Raw genomic sequence first — 13722 nt, 5'->3', positions numbered from 1 at the left:
TGTTGATTAAACGTGACTCTGTCCTGGGTCTCTGTTCTCAGATTCTCCCTCCCGCACTCCCGTCCTGGTCGGCTCCGAAGAATTCGACAAATGTCTGAACAACGACAAGTTCTCCCACGAGGAGTACAGCAACGGAGCTCTGTCTGTGCTGCAGTACCCCTACGGTAAGGAGCAGAGCTCTGTCTGTACTGCAGTACCCCTACGGTAAGGAGCAGAGCTCTGTCTGTACTGCAGTACCCCTACGGTAAGGAGCAGAGCTCTGTCTGTACTGCAGTACCCCTACGGTGACGAGCTGTGCCAGTTCTGCACGCGTTGCCCTGGATACGCAGCCCCGCTGCTACACGGCTGTGATCGATTAATAAGACTTTGGCCCGAGCGTTCAGTCCGCTCAAACGCTGAGCACGTTCATTACATCATCTCTCTGGCACTGTTAGAGCTCACCCTGCAGTAATGCCAGCCCGTTCTGTTCACCCTGGCTAACTGCATCCTCAGCGCTGAGAGTGTGTGCTGAGTGGTGTAAAGCGCTAATGCATGCTAACTCTGCTCATTCTGAGTACAGAACACATTACATCCAACTAGACCCAAAAACAGAAGTTAAGTGTGTAGCGCTGAAAATGGTGGTAATACTTAGATGTGGTCACCTGCATTCACTGAGACAAATAGTTTGAAATTTGTGTGTGTGTCTGTGTGCGTGTGCGTGTGTGTGTGTGTGTGTGTGTGTGTGCGCACGTTTGTGTGCGTGTGTGTGGGGCTGGGTGCTATACCACAACGATAATTATCATATTCGCTTGTGGCCTTCGCTGCCATGTGGTGTATTCTTTTCCTCTTTTGCTTTTCAATTATACCTGAAGTGGTTAGTGAACAACCAAACTAAAGAGGCTAATGCAAAATGCTTCCAGTGAGGAGAAAAAAAAACGTAACCACTGTTATCTGGGTGGGTGCCGATAAGACGACCAATCAGCACCAAGGTCGTACAGCTTCCGTGTGATCATGTGATGTGTTTTTGTCCCCCTCTCTCTCTCTCTGCAGATAACGGGTACTACTTCCCGTACAGTAAGCACTACCGGGGCCGGCGGGCGGCGGCGGTCAGCCTGTTGCCGGGCGACGGCGGTGGGCGGGAGCTGCACAGGAAGGACCCGGTCCTGCTGCTGTCCTGGTGGAAGGAGATCCTCAGCACCATCGTCTTCTGCATCGCCGCCACCACCTACATCGTCCGCAAGTTCTTCCACCCGCCGGGCGCGAACGTGCGGGTGAGCGAGGGAGAGGGAGGGGGGGAGGGGGGAGGGTAGAGAGCGAGAGAGAGGGGGGGAGGAGGGGAGAGAGAGAGAGAGAGAGAGGAGTGAGAGGCGGAGAGTGAGAGAGTGAGAGAGAGACAGATAGCTCCACATACTTCCCATTTTCTGTCCCCGCCCCCCACTGACCAAGCCCCGCCTCCCCTGTTTCCACAGCAACGCAAGGAGTCGGAGACTCAGTGCCAGACAGACAGCAAGCTGGAGCTGATGCCGGAGGACCCGAAGGAAGTGGTCATCATGGAGACGCAGAGAAGCAACGAATACGTGTCCAGGTAACTAACACCTGTCCAGTTGACTAACACCTGTCCAGGTGACTAACGCCTGTCCAGGTAGGGAATACAGGACCAGCTCTTGCTAGGACTCTCACCCTTGTTAGCAGTGGCATTAGCGATTTGCACTGCTTCCCAGGGATATATAGCACGGCTCACTAAACCTAACATTAGCATAACAAATTCCAAACCCCCTCCCCCACCATCTCTGTCACCCTTAAACCCCCTCCCCCCCCCCCCCTCCCCAACACACACACACACACACACACACACACACACGCACACACGCCTGCTCCATGCCCTGTGACTGGCAGGTAGCGTTTCTCCACGAAGCCGTCCTCTCGCCCCACGCTAAGAAGATTAGCGGCGCTAGCGCTGTTAGCGCCCAGCTGGCCGAACTCCAGACGCCGGCCTGTCGTGAAACGAGGGGCACATCTCACTCCTGTGCAGCGCGGCTACCGCTGTGAAGGTGTCCCGTGTCCCCCCCCCTCGCCCCCTCGCTACCAACCCCCCCCCCTCGCTGGGCTCATGTGCTCTGCAGGATGAGGTCATCGTGTTTGGTGAGGTACGAATCTCTGCCTAGGGGAGTGTTTGAAGCCGCTGTTTCAGTCGCTGAAGGGGTACCAGCCGCACCAACCGGGGCGCTTTGCCAGCCTCGGTGTCAGTCTCGGTGCCGACGGGTATCGCAGGTGCCCGTTACAGCCTCCCTCACGCTCAAACTGTGACGCGGTTTTGGCGAGCGAAGCTGAGAGTGCTTCCGATCCTCGGTCCGCAGCTAAATCGGGGTTCAGATGTGAGGGGAGAAGTGAACAAAGGGGGTCTTTGTGTGGACTGCACAGCTGTGCTTCAACGCAGCAGAATCTCCTGCAGCACAGAGGACTGAAGGAAAGCAGGAGTTGACCGTCTGCGTTGTGTGTACAGCGTCTGTGCACTGACACTCGGCCAATGAGCAGCCTCTGTGTAATTAAACGGCAAGGCTTAATTAATTAATTAATTAGTTGGTACATAATTAATTGGCACCTCAGGCAGTCTGGACTGGGTAGAAGCCATCAGTCACGTCTAACACGGACTTTGTATGTGTGTGTATGTGTGTGTGTGTGTGTGTGTGTCACATAAGCACCTGCTCCTTACGAGCACAGCCACTGAGTATAAACAGAGCTGCTCTGCGCTGAACAAACATCCTGCAGTTTGACACCGATACCCAACACTGCTGTGTGTAAACCACACTGCGCTCTGGCAAACATACCGGAGTCCTGAATGCCATCCTGCTTATGTCCGTCATCACTGTGTGTGTGTGTGTGTGAGAGAGAGAGAGGAAGTAGAAGCAGTGTGTGTGTGTTTCTCTGAGAGTGAAAGTGAGTGTGTGTGTGTGTTTGAGAGAGAGAGAAAAAGACAGAGAGAGAGAGGAAGTAGAGACAGAGTGTGTTTCTCTGAGAGTGAAAGTGAGTGTGTGTGTATGTGTGTGTGTGTGTGTGTGAGAGGGAGAGAGAGGAAGTAGAGACCGAGTGTGTTTCTCTGAGAGTGAAAGTGAGTGTGTGTGTGTGTGTGAGAGAGGGAGAGAGAGAGAGTGTGTGTGTTTCTCTGAGAGTGAAAGTGAGTGTGTGTGTATGTGTGTGTGAGAGGGAGAGAGAGTGTGTGTGTTTCTCTGAGAGTGAAAGTGAGTGTGTGTGAGAGAGAGACTGAGTGAATATGAATGGCACAGTCTGCAGTGTAATTTCAGAGCTGTGCCCAGTAATTTTGAGAATGAGGAAACCCCCCCCTCCGCCGCCCCCCTTGGCCTCTGATCTAGGAAATCTGAGAGCCTCCTCCAACACACCCCCATCCCGCCCCCCAAAACGCCACACATGCCCCTACCCCCGTCCCCCAAAGCACCACCACACCCCCTCCACTCCCTCCTTCCCCCAAAGCACCACCACACCCCCAGCCCCTTTAAGTGCCACACCACACCCCCCCTCTTCATGACTGCAGTCCTGCTCCAGCGCTCTCTGGCTTGTACAGCATTCCAGAACACAGAGGCCAGGGAGCAGGGGATTGTGGGATGTGGGAGGGCGGGTTTGGAATGGCCCTGGTGCAGCTGTTTGAAGGCTGCCCTGCGGTCTGATGCACAGCTGTTCACTCAGAGGTCAAAGGGCAGAGGTCGCTCCAGGTTAGCCGACCCGCGCTGGGAGCTCTAAAAGGGCGCGGGCGTGTCCTCCTTCGCCTGCAGAGCCAGCCTCCTCACCCGCCCTCTGTGTGCCTCAGGTACCTGACCGACTTCGAACCCGTGCAGTGCCTGGGGCGTGGCGGGTTTGGCGTGGTGTTTGAGGCGCGGAACAAAGTGGACGACTGCAACTACGCCATCAAGAGGATCCGCCTGCCCAACAGGTACCTCACCCCCCCTCACCTGCCCTACAGGTACCTAACCCCCCCTCACCTGCCCAACAGGTACCTCACCCCCCCCCTCACCTAACCAACAGGTACCCTACACCTCACCCCCCCCCCACCTGCCCAACAGGTACCCTACACCTCCCTCCCCCCTCACCTGTCCTACAGGTACCTCACCCTCTCTCACCTGCACACAGGTACCTACCCCCCTCACCTGCCCAACAGGTACCTCACCCCCCCTCACCTGCCCTACAGGTACCCTACACCCCCCTCACCTGTCCTACAGGTACCTTACCCCCCTCACCTGCCCAACAGGTACCTTAACCCCCCTCACCTGTCTTACAGGTATTCTACCCCTCCCTCACCTGCCCTACAGAAATTCTACCCCTGCCTCTTCTGGCTAACAACCCTTCCCTCAGGTGCTGCAAAATCAAACACCTGTGTTATTTTTCGTGAGTACTGTCTGGGCTACTCCTCCCAAGGTCCTACTGTAATATACTTCTAACAGCACTTTGGCGCCTCCCTGTGGGCAGATGTATTGTAGCACTTTATAAGCTGCTTTCACCCTTCAGAGGAGAGCAGGGCAGCTGCATCCTGGCAGTGATTTGCTGCCCCCTAATGGAGACAGGAGAATATTGTTATTGTCATTATAGTGCTGTTTAGAGGCCACGCAGGTCTGGAGGCTGGGTAATGTAGTTCCTGTGAGTGTGGTTTGCAGAGGCCACAGCAGGTCTGGAGGCTGGGTAATGTAGTTCCTGTGAGTGTGGTTTGCAGAGGCCCCAGCAGGTCTGGAGCCTGGGTAATGTAGTTTTTGTGAGTATGGCCCAGCAGGTGTGATGTGTGTGCCGCTGCAGGGAGCTGGCCCGGGAGAAGGTGATGCGGGAGGTGAAGGCTCTGGCCAAGCTGGAGCACCCGGGCATCATCCGCTACTTCAACGCCTGGCAGGAGACCCCGCCCGAGGGCTGGCAGGAGGAGATGGACCAGCGCTGGCTCAAAGACACCAGGTACCCGCGCTGACAACGCACAGTAAAGCATGCTGTTACACACACACTTTCACACACACATACACACACTCACACACACTCACACACACGCACACATTAACACAGCTTCACAGGTCCTCTGTTTCCTCTCCTCAGCACCACAGACTGGCCGCTCAGCTCCCCTGACCACTTGGAGGCGCTGTCAGTGAAAGTGCCCGTCTCCAAACTCACGCCCACGAGCTCCTCGTCCGTGGCGGGCGGGGCGGGCGCGGCAGGCAGGGACACGACAGGCGGCACCATGACAGGGGGCACCGCGGAGCCGTCCTTCGCCCCAATGCTGTCCGCCTCCGAGGTGTCCTCCACGGGGGACAAGGCGTGCTCGTTAGAGCCCCCCGGTGGGCCGGCGCCGCCGCTTCAGCTGGGCCCGGACAGCTTCCTGTCGGAGCGGGACAGCCAGGCCGAGCTGGAGGCGTCCGACTCGCCCCACTCCTTCGAGCTGTACCCCCCGCGGGGGCCCGGCGACTCCTCCTCCTTCGACATCGTCTTCGAGGACTCGGGCTGCGGCGACGCCGCCTCGTCCGACCCCCCCGAGGCCGCCTCCCCCAGCACGCTGACGGGCGGCCGGGCCAGCTCTGCCTCCCGCTCCCAGACGCACGACCCCTGCCTCGCCCCCGGCCCCGCCCCCGGCCCCTCCCTGTCCTCCTCCCCGCCCCGCCCCACCTCGCTCAGCCTGGCGCCCTGCCCGTGCCCGGCGGCCCCGCCCCCGGCCGCCTGGCCCCGCCCCCTGGCCTCGCCCAAGGTGTACCTGTACATCCAGATGCAGCTGTGCCGGAAGGAGAACCTGAAGGACTGGATGACCCAGCGCTCCCTGCCCGAGCAGCGGGAGCACGTCGAGTGCCTGGGCATCTTCCTGCAGATCGCAGAGGCCGTCCACTTCCTGCACAGCAAGGGCCTCATGCACCGCGACCTGAAGGTGAGCCGCTCACGCTCTCCACCGGGGGGCGCTGTCGCGCAGTGCTCAGAGTTCAGATCTGCAGGAAATATTTATCAGAGGAAAGGGTTTAAGTGTTTCAGAACAGCATGTTTGGATTTTTTTTTTTTGAAAAATTGTTATTGGTATTTGTCATAAATTGTTACATTTACTGACTTTTTAACATTTTCAGAATGCTCTGTGGTTAAGAATGTACTTAAAGTTCCAGTATATGAAATTTTCCAATGTGTACCGTCTGCCAGTTCCTCGTACCTCCAGTAACCTGTGTTTGCTAAGACGTGACCTGCGTTTGTTTTGACCGTTCATCTTTGGATTGTTTATTTACCTGTCGTCTCGCTCTCTCTCTCTCTCTCTCCCCCAGCCGTCCAACATCTTCTTCACGCTGGACGACGTGGTGAAGGTGGGCGACTTCGGCCTGGTCACGGCCATGGACCAGGAGGAGGACGAGGAGGAGCCCAGCGTGCTCACGCCCATGCCCGCCTACGCCCGGCACACTGGCCAAGTGGGCACCAAGCTGTACATGAGCCCGGAGCAGGCAAGTGCCCTCTCAGACCCCCCCAAACTGCCTTTATACCCCCTCTTTACCCCCCAAACCAGCTTTATACCCCCTTAAATCTGCCTTTTACCCCCCAAACCAGCTTTATACCCCCTCTTTACCCCCAAACCAGCTTTATACCCCCTTAAACCTGCTTTACCCCCAGACCAGCTTATACCCCTTACTGCCTTACCCCCAGACCAGCTTATACCCCCAAACCTGCCTTCTACCCCCAACCACTTATATAACCTGCCTTTTACCCCCAAACCAGCTTTATACCCCTTAAACCTGCCTTTACCCCCAAACCAGCTTTATACCCCTCTTTACACCCCAAACCAGCTTTATACCCCTCTTACCCCCAAACCAGCTTATACCCTTCCCCCTTTACCTCCACAACCAATTTTCACCAGCTTGAACAGGAAAGATCTCGCTCACACACTAATACCTGAGAAAGTTTTTTGTCCTCTGCTCGGTGTTCAGGTACAGCGTGACCCTTAAAAAACTACATTCCCCTCTGAAACCCTGTGTTCAGCGCATACACCTTCCTTTCTAGGGCTAACAGGAAGTGCCCCCCTCCCAGCATTCCCTGGTTTAACGATCCCCCCCTCTCCCCACTTCCTGTTCCACAGCTGTCCGGGAACTCGTACTCCCACAAGGTGGACATCTACTCGCTGGGGCTGATCCTGTTCGAGCTGCTCCACCCCTTCCGCACGCAGATGGAGAGAGTGCGGGTAAGAGAGCTCCTCCTGACCGGCCGGAGGGGTGGGGTATGGGGGGTGTTGGGTGGGCTGGGGGGTGGGGCGTCTTCCACACGCCATCCGGGAAGGCTTACCTTTGGCCTTTTTTGGGGGGGTTTAAGACCAGGGTGCATATGCTGTGAACCATGCAGTGAAAAATGCCTTTCTGAATTGCTCTATGGAGATGGACATTTTGAGTGGATTTGATTGGCTGACAGACCCAGCCCCAGGGCCGAGCTGAAGCTGCGTTAGATCTGATGGCGTTTGGTTCATTGTGTTGCACACAGCGCTCGCCCTCAGAGAAAGCTCTCAGTACAGGGCTTGTTGCAGCTTGGGTGATGGATGGGGCGCTCGAACCCCCCTCTGCCCCCCGCTGCCCCACCGCCGCTGAGCAGTTTAGCGTTTGGGGTCCCGGAGGGGACGTCCGCCGGGCGGTTCTGGCGGGTTCGCGCTAACGGGCGGGGTTAAAAATGGCAGCGTGCCGGTGGCGGGCGGTGGGAGAGCTCGGCTGCGTGCTGACTGTGGGCTTGCGGTCCCTCTGGCGTCGTCGGGCTGATCGTTTGTTCGTTTGCCTCCTCGCCTCCGGCAGACGCTGACCGAGGTGAAAAACCTGCAGTTCCCTCCAGTCTTCGCCCGGCACAACGAGCAGGAGGTGAGTCGCGGCGCTCTGCTGCCCCCTGCTGGCGCTGCGGGGAACTGAGCTGTGCGCTGCGATCTGGTGAAACGTCTGCCTGGGTCTATAGCAGGGTTGTGAACAGTAGCTACTCTGCACGCGAACCATTACTTACACAGTATTGCAAAGTAAATAAATATTTTACCATCAATTAATTGTTTCTATATTTAGCAGTTTAGGCACTTAAGGTCGTGCTGTATGGTGAATAGAGTGAATACTCAGCTTTGCGTCATGCCAAACAACACCCCTATAGCCATGTAGCCATGACTTCACAAGCACGCTTATCACCTACAGCGCTGTCGTATCACCATAGCACGGCCTGTCTGTATTCACCATACGCAGCTGCGATTCACCATACAGCACGGCCTGTCTGTATTCACCATACAGCACGGCCTGTCTGTATTCACCATACAGCACGGCCTGTCTGTATTCACCATACAGCACGGCCTGTCTGTATTCACCATACAGCACGGTTGTAGCGTTGGTCATTGGCTGAGTGTGTGACGGGCGTGGTCTCGCGCGTCTCCGCAGGTCGTCATGGTGAGCAGCATGCTGTCGCGCAGCCCCGGCGAGCGGCCCGAGGCGCTGGAGATCACCGAGACGCCGCTGCTCCAGGAGCTGGAGGTGCCCTGCCGCTTCACCCTGCGCCAGCGCTCCCGAACCTACAGCTCCTCGTCCGCGGGACGCCCCGCCCGCCAGTCCAGCCAGTCCGGGTCCTGAGAGCCCCGCCCTGCCCCGCCCCGCTCCGCCCCGCCCCGCCCCGCCAGTCCAGCCAGTCCGGGTCCTGAGAGCCCCCTGCCCCGCCCGCCCCGCGCCCGACCCTCCCCCGCCCCCACCCAGTCCAGCCCAGTCCGGTCCGAGCCCCCCCGCCCCGCCACCCCTGTCCACATCCGCCAGTCCAGCCAGTCCGGGTCCTGAGAGCCCCCCTACCCCGCCGCCTCCCCCCACCATCCGGCTCCTGACAGCAGCTTCCCATCCGGTCCCCCGCCATCCCCCTAGAGACCCCTCCCCATCCGGTCCCCCGCCCATCCAGCTCCTAGAGAATCTCTCCCATTCCGGTCCTCGCCGTCCGATCCTGAGAGACCCCTCCCCATCCGGTCCCCCACCACAGCGACCCCTGTACTGCCGGCCAGTCTCAACACCCCGACCCCCCCACCCGGAGGCTGTCAATCACATGGGAGGCGTGGCCAGTCAGACGTGAGCCCTGGTGGGGGGGGAGGGGAGTGGCACAGACTATGTCCCCGCCTCCCGATCTCCCTGCCGCCTCCACCTCCCAACCAATCACGTTGTCTCCTGACCATGTGTGCAGCTTTTACCGCTTAGGGGTGTACCATGCCCGCACGCACACATACACACACACACACACACGCACGCACACACACACACCCCCGCCAGTATTCAACCCCCGCCATCCCCCTCTCACACATCCTCGCTCAGCAGAAGGTGTCATCGCATTCCAGTCCTTTGGAAACAAGATCCCAGAATATGGGGCCGGATGAACCCCTGCGTCACGCTCCGGGAGACCCCAAACATCCCAACCATGTGCTCCAACCCCACGGCCTCTCCGACCGTGAACTGAGCGCGAACTGACCAAGTTTACCACTCGCTTTTCGGAAGGGACCCAAGGGCGCGTATTTGCTCCTAGAGGCCAAGTGCGGGACCCTTTTTTTTTGTTTGTTGTTTTTTTTATATGGCTTTGTTACGTTTGACTTTTCAGTCGACGGTTCTTTCTACGCTGTAAACTTTTCTTACTCCCCCCCTTCTCTAATCATGTAAATAATTTAAGACTGCTGACTTTTTTTGTATCCTGGATTTTGAAGGGCAAGCTTTATCAATCCTGTACATAGTTTTCTTTGTCTGTTTAGATGCCGCAGATCAGTTGTTTCAGCTGGGTTTGGCGTTTTGGGGACGATCGTCGGCACGAGCGCTACTTCACTGGTAACCGTAGTAACCGTTGCCGCTGTGAGAGAGCGTGCGCGCGGTGGTTCTGAAGCTAAGGGAAAATGTCACAACTTTATAATTTTTGTACAGATCTGCATGGATTTCTGTCTGGGGGGGGGGGAGGAGGGAGGGGGATGAGGTTAAAATTGAAAAACAGAACGCTGGGGTTCCAAGCTACAACGTTAAGGTGCTTTTGACCTTCAAGTGGGCTTTGTGGATTTCAATGTTTTTAAAACTTGCTTTCTGAGTCGCTATTAATCGAATATGTAGTAGCTGAACGTTTTGGCGAACGAGGAGAGGAATCAACGATCTGGTTTGGCGTCAGGCGCTGGATCTGACGGTTACAGTTTTGATTTGTGAAACGGGTTCTTAGACCCACTCGATGGGTCGGTGAGTTGGTCCTCGGGAAGAGCTGAAATGTACGAGAAGGATTATCACTTTATCGCTGTCTACTAAATCAGGTGAGAGGCAGACGAGTTGAATCAAATCTACCAAGTGTACTTCTAACCCGAAAGAGCTTTATTTCGAATTCCCGCTCATCTGCTGCGACGTTGATTTTTTTTTTTTTTGTCATGAATTTTAAAAGGAGGATTTATTTTCACGAGAGTTCTGCGTGTTGGGAGTCGAAAACCCCATTGACTTTGACCTGTGGTTGATAAAGAGGAAATGACATCATGGCGTGGACCCCCCACCCCTCTGCCTTCTGAAAATTCGGGGGCCATTTTACGCACCTTATGGGAAAACCAAAAGGAAACCTCGGAATGCCTCCGCACCTCAGGTCGACCTGAGAGGCGGTTTTCGAAACGCACGTCCCCTTCAGCGGCGAGTTTTACCCCAGGACTGGTGATTAAAGCGCTCTCGCTCAGATTACTCTGTGTCATCATAACGAGGCTCTGGTTCTGATAGGCTGATTACAGCGCTCTCGCTCAGATTACTCTGTGTCATCATAACGAGGCTCTGGTTCTGATAGGCTGATTACAGCGCTCTCGCTCAGATTACTCCGTGTCATAATAACGAGGCTCTGGTTCTGATAGGCTGATTAAAGTGCTCGCTCAGATTACTCTGTGTCATCATAACGAGGCTCTGGTTCTGATAGGCTGAACTGAAGCACAAATATGCTGTGGCCCAATACGGTTACACCTCAGACAGCTTGAGAGGGTAAGAGAGTGGGTCACTGTCGCTCATCGCTAAAATACGCTTTGTGTAAAATGGAGGCTGCCCAGCCCTGTTCCTGGAGATCTACCCTCTTTTACGTTTTAATTTCAACCCTAATTTGGCACACCTGATTCTAAAAAATGAGCAGCTCAGTCTGATCTCTAGCTGTTGACTGAGGGGTGCTTTGTTAGGGTTGGACTGCAAACCTACAGGACAGTAGATCCCCAGGAACAGGATTGGGCAGCCTTTGATGTAAAACTCTGAGGACACCACAAGCCTCCATCCACAGAGGACAGACAGACAGAGAGAGAGAGTGGTGAGAGATTTCCTTGCTCTCCATTACCAGTCTTGTAATTTTGGCAGAATCATGGATGTTGATCTGCCAGACTGATCACAAACATTTTTTTTGTGTGTAGATCATAGATTACAGAACTACTAGACTGAACACAGCATTTACCAGAGGTTTTCTCAAAAAGTCCCGTCCAATAACATAGCCTGAACAGAAGCCCCTCGCGGAAAACCTTGATGGAGCCCTGATTAGAACCTCCCAATTTAAACCAAAGCAGCATCCAGCATGGATCTAAGAAGAGTAGACTGGCCCAGCGTGGTCAAAGCCCAGATAGTATGAATTGTGTCTGTCACATTCCGTATGGGTGAAACATGATCTAGAGATGCTCTTGACTAGTGCTTGCAAGGTATTGTGGGATGTCAGGAATGTTGCCTGAGGTGTGGGGTTTGTGTTCTGGAAAATAAGAGTTTGGGGGTGTGTTCCCCCTTGTGTGTGTGTGGTGTCGACTCTCACAGGCCCAATTTTGGGGTAAATCGAGGGGTGCCCACATTCAGGTATAAATTTTTTAATCCAATCCGTTCATGTGTTGAGTTTGGAGGTTTTTTTAATAAAGGAGTCAAGCAAAGCCTTTAAAATCATTTTTAGGACCTTATTGTCAGGTCTGAACCTTCTGTGTCCTGGTTCTGCTTAGAGTTTAGAGATTTTGCATCATTTCACTGGTGAAGTGGCTTGACCGTTCTCGAGAAGCAGCCATTTTGTTTGCTTCTTGTCCATCTGCTACTTGCCCCTCCTTGAAAGTCTTTGGGAAGCTGACTGGTTCTTTCTTTTCACAAATCAGTCCCTCCTCTTACGGAGTTTGTGTCTAAGCACAATCCTACTTCATCTCTCTTGCAATGTAAATATGTTTATTTGTTTTTAATTTATGTTTATTGCAGAAATCAATCCATTTGGGTTGGTGGTATATATGAATGCACTTCATGCAATAATTGTCAAGTGCATTGAAATATTGTGACTTCTTACAAGTCTAAATTTAATAAAAAAATGTTCTATGACATTTCTTTCATTCCTGTCTCTTCATTTTAAGTGGATCAAATATCCTGTTACATCCAGAAGTGTGTTTTGTAATGATATTGTTTGTGCTCTCTTCTTTATTATTATTGATTTTTTATTTGCAGGAAAACCCTGGAGCAGTGGTGTCCAATCTTATCCCAGATGGGCTGGTATAGGTGCTAGTTTTTGTTTTAGCCCAGCACTATAAAACCTGATTCTACTTATAAAGACCACGGTTAATTAAGTAGTTAAATCTGGTGTTGTAGTGCTGGACTAACAACAGGAACCTGCACCCGCACCAGCTCTTTTGGGATAAGATTAGACACCCCTGCCTTCGAGGCATACACACACTATATGACCAAAAGTATCTGGACACCCCTTGGTCTGGGGCTGTTTTTCATGGTTAGGGCAAGGCCCGTTAGTTGCAGTGAAGGAAAATCTTAATGCTACAGCACACAATCACATTCTAGACCATTCCGTTTGGGGAAGGCCCTTTCCTGTTTCAGTGTGACAATGCCCCCAGACACACAGTGAGGTCCATATAGAAATGGTTTTGCTGAGAACGGTGTGGAAGACCTGGACTGGCCTGCACAGAGCCCTGGCATCAACCCCATCCAACACCTTTGGGATCTAATGGAAAGTCAACTGCGAGCCAGGCCTAATTGCCCGATGAGTGCCCAACCTCATTAATGCTCTTCTGCCTGAATCCCAGCAGTAATGCTCCAACACCTGGTATAAAGCCCCCTCAGAAGAGTGGAGGTTGTTACAGCAGCAAATGATGATTCAATGTTATAAATAAAATGTGAAAATATTCTCTTTTCCTAACTTGTCCTGGGGGGGGGGTGTCTCCTTTCCGTTCCAGTCCTCTTTATTACACGCTTACGGACCGAATTCCGGCTACAAACTGTTTCCGCAACTTTGTGGAACTAAGTGTAAATTCTGAGGAGGAGGCATATCTTTAAATCTAAATGTGAAATTTGATTGTAAATGCAAATGATCTGTTGTGATACCACAGGTTTAATCTTCTTTCTAGGGCCTCTGCCGACGTGTAATAATTCACTTAGAGCTGGGCGGTGAAGCGTAACGGTAATGAAATGATAATCATCGGCTTTATCATTTTGTTCTTTAATCACACTTGAAGCGGTACTGAAGCCATCTTAACAAATTTCAGAGGCCCACTTCCCAGCAAAGCATAAACAAATTATGTATCGCCACCGCAGACGGCCTGCGATCGCCGCTCATATCTACTACTGGCATGCCGTACAACAGCCAGCTTCCACGGCTGATCACGTGACACGTTTTCGTCGATCGCTTGGAAACTTCACTGCCGTGCTTCTGATTGGCTGTCACACGAACACAGGCGATGTTTATCACCCGGAAGCATTGCGTACGGCTTCTGAAGTTTGGCGGTGCTCCTGCAGACTCAAGGTATGATGACAGAAA

General features: G+C 53.9%; 1 protein-coding gene and 2 long non-coding RNA genes across 3 annotated transcripts in view; all 3 read left to right on the top strand.

Moving 5' to 3' along the window:
• The window catches only part of eif2ak3 (eukaryotic translation initiation factor 2-alpha kinase 3), a 35841-nt gene extending 27207 nt beyond the window's left edge, over positions 1 to 8634 (top strand). The window contains exons 8-17 of the mRNA XM_064334710.1: positions 42 to 164; positions 1030 to 1250; positions 1449 to 1564; positions 3803 to 3925; positions 4780 to 4929; positions 5065 to 5881; positions 6261 to 6434; positions 7064 to 7165; positions 7761 to 7823; positions 8376 to 8634. Of these exons, the coding sequence (XP_064190780.1) occupies positions 42 to 164; positions 1030 to 1250; positions 1449 to 1564; positions 3803 to 3925; positions 4780 to 4929; positions 5065 to 5881; positions 6261 to 6434; positions 7064 to 7165; positions 7761 to 7823; positions 8376 to 8564 (2078 nt within the window). The 3' untranslated portion in view covers positions 8565 to 8634. The remainder of the gene's footprint in view (positions 1 to 41; positions 165 to 1029; positions 1251 to 1448; positions 1565 to 3802; positions 3926 to 4779; positions 4930 to 5064; positions 5882 to 6260; positions 6435 to 7063; positions 7166 to 7760; positions 7824 to 8375) is intronic.
• Positions 8635 to 8923: 289 nt separating this feature from the next.
• Positions 8924 to 12292, top strand: LOC135254502 (uncharacterized). Its single transcript, XR_010329912.1, has 2 exons — positions 8924 to 10691; positions 10820 to 12292. It is a non-coding gene; the product is annotated as an uncharacterized LOC135254502 (long non-coding RNA).
• An 874-nt stretch (positions 12293 to 13166) lies between these two features.
• The window catches only part of LOC135254501 (uncharacterized), an 81510-nt gene continuing 80954 nt past the window's right edge, over positions 13167 to 13722 (top strand). Inside the window, exon 1 of the long non-coding RNA XR_010329911.1 lies at positions 13167 to 13707. This is a non-coding gene — a long non-coding RNA (uncharacterized LOC135254501). The remainder of the gene's footprint in view (positions 13708 to 13722) is intronic.

The sequence above is a fragment of the Anguilla rostrata genome, chromosome 5 (assembly GCF_018555375.3).
Source record: "Anguilla rostrata isolate EN2019 chromosome 5, ASM1855537v3, whole genome shotgun sequence".
Classification (NCBI taxonomy): domain Eukaryota; kingdom Metazoa; phylum Chordata; class Actinopteri; order Anguilliformes; family Anguillidae; genus Anguilla; species Anguilla rostrata.
This window is presented reverse-complemented; position numbering and strand designations above follow the sequence as displayed.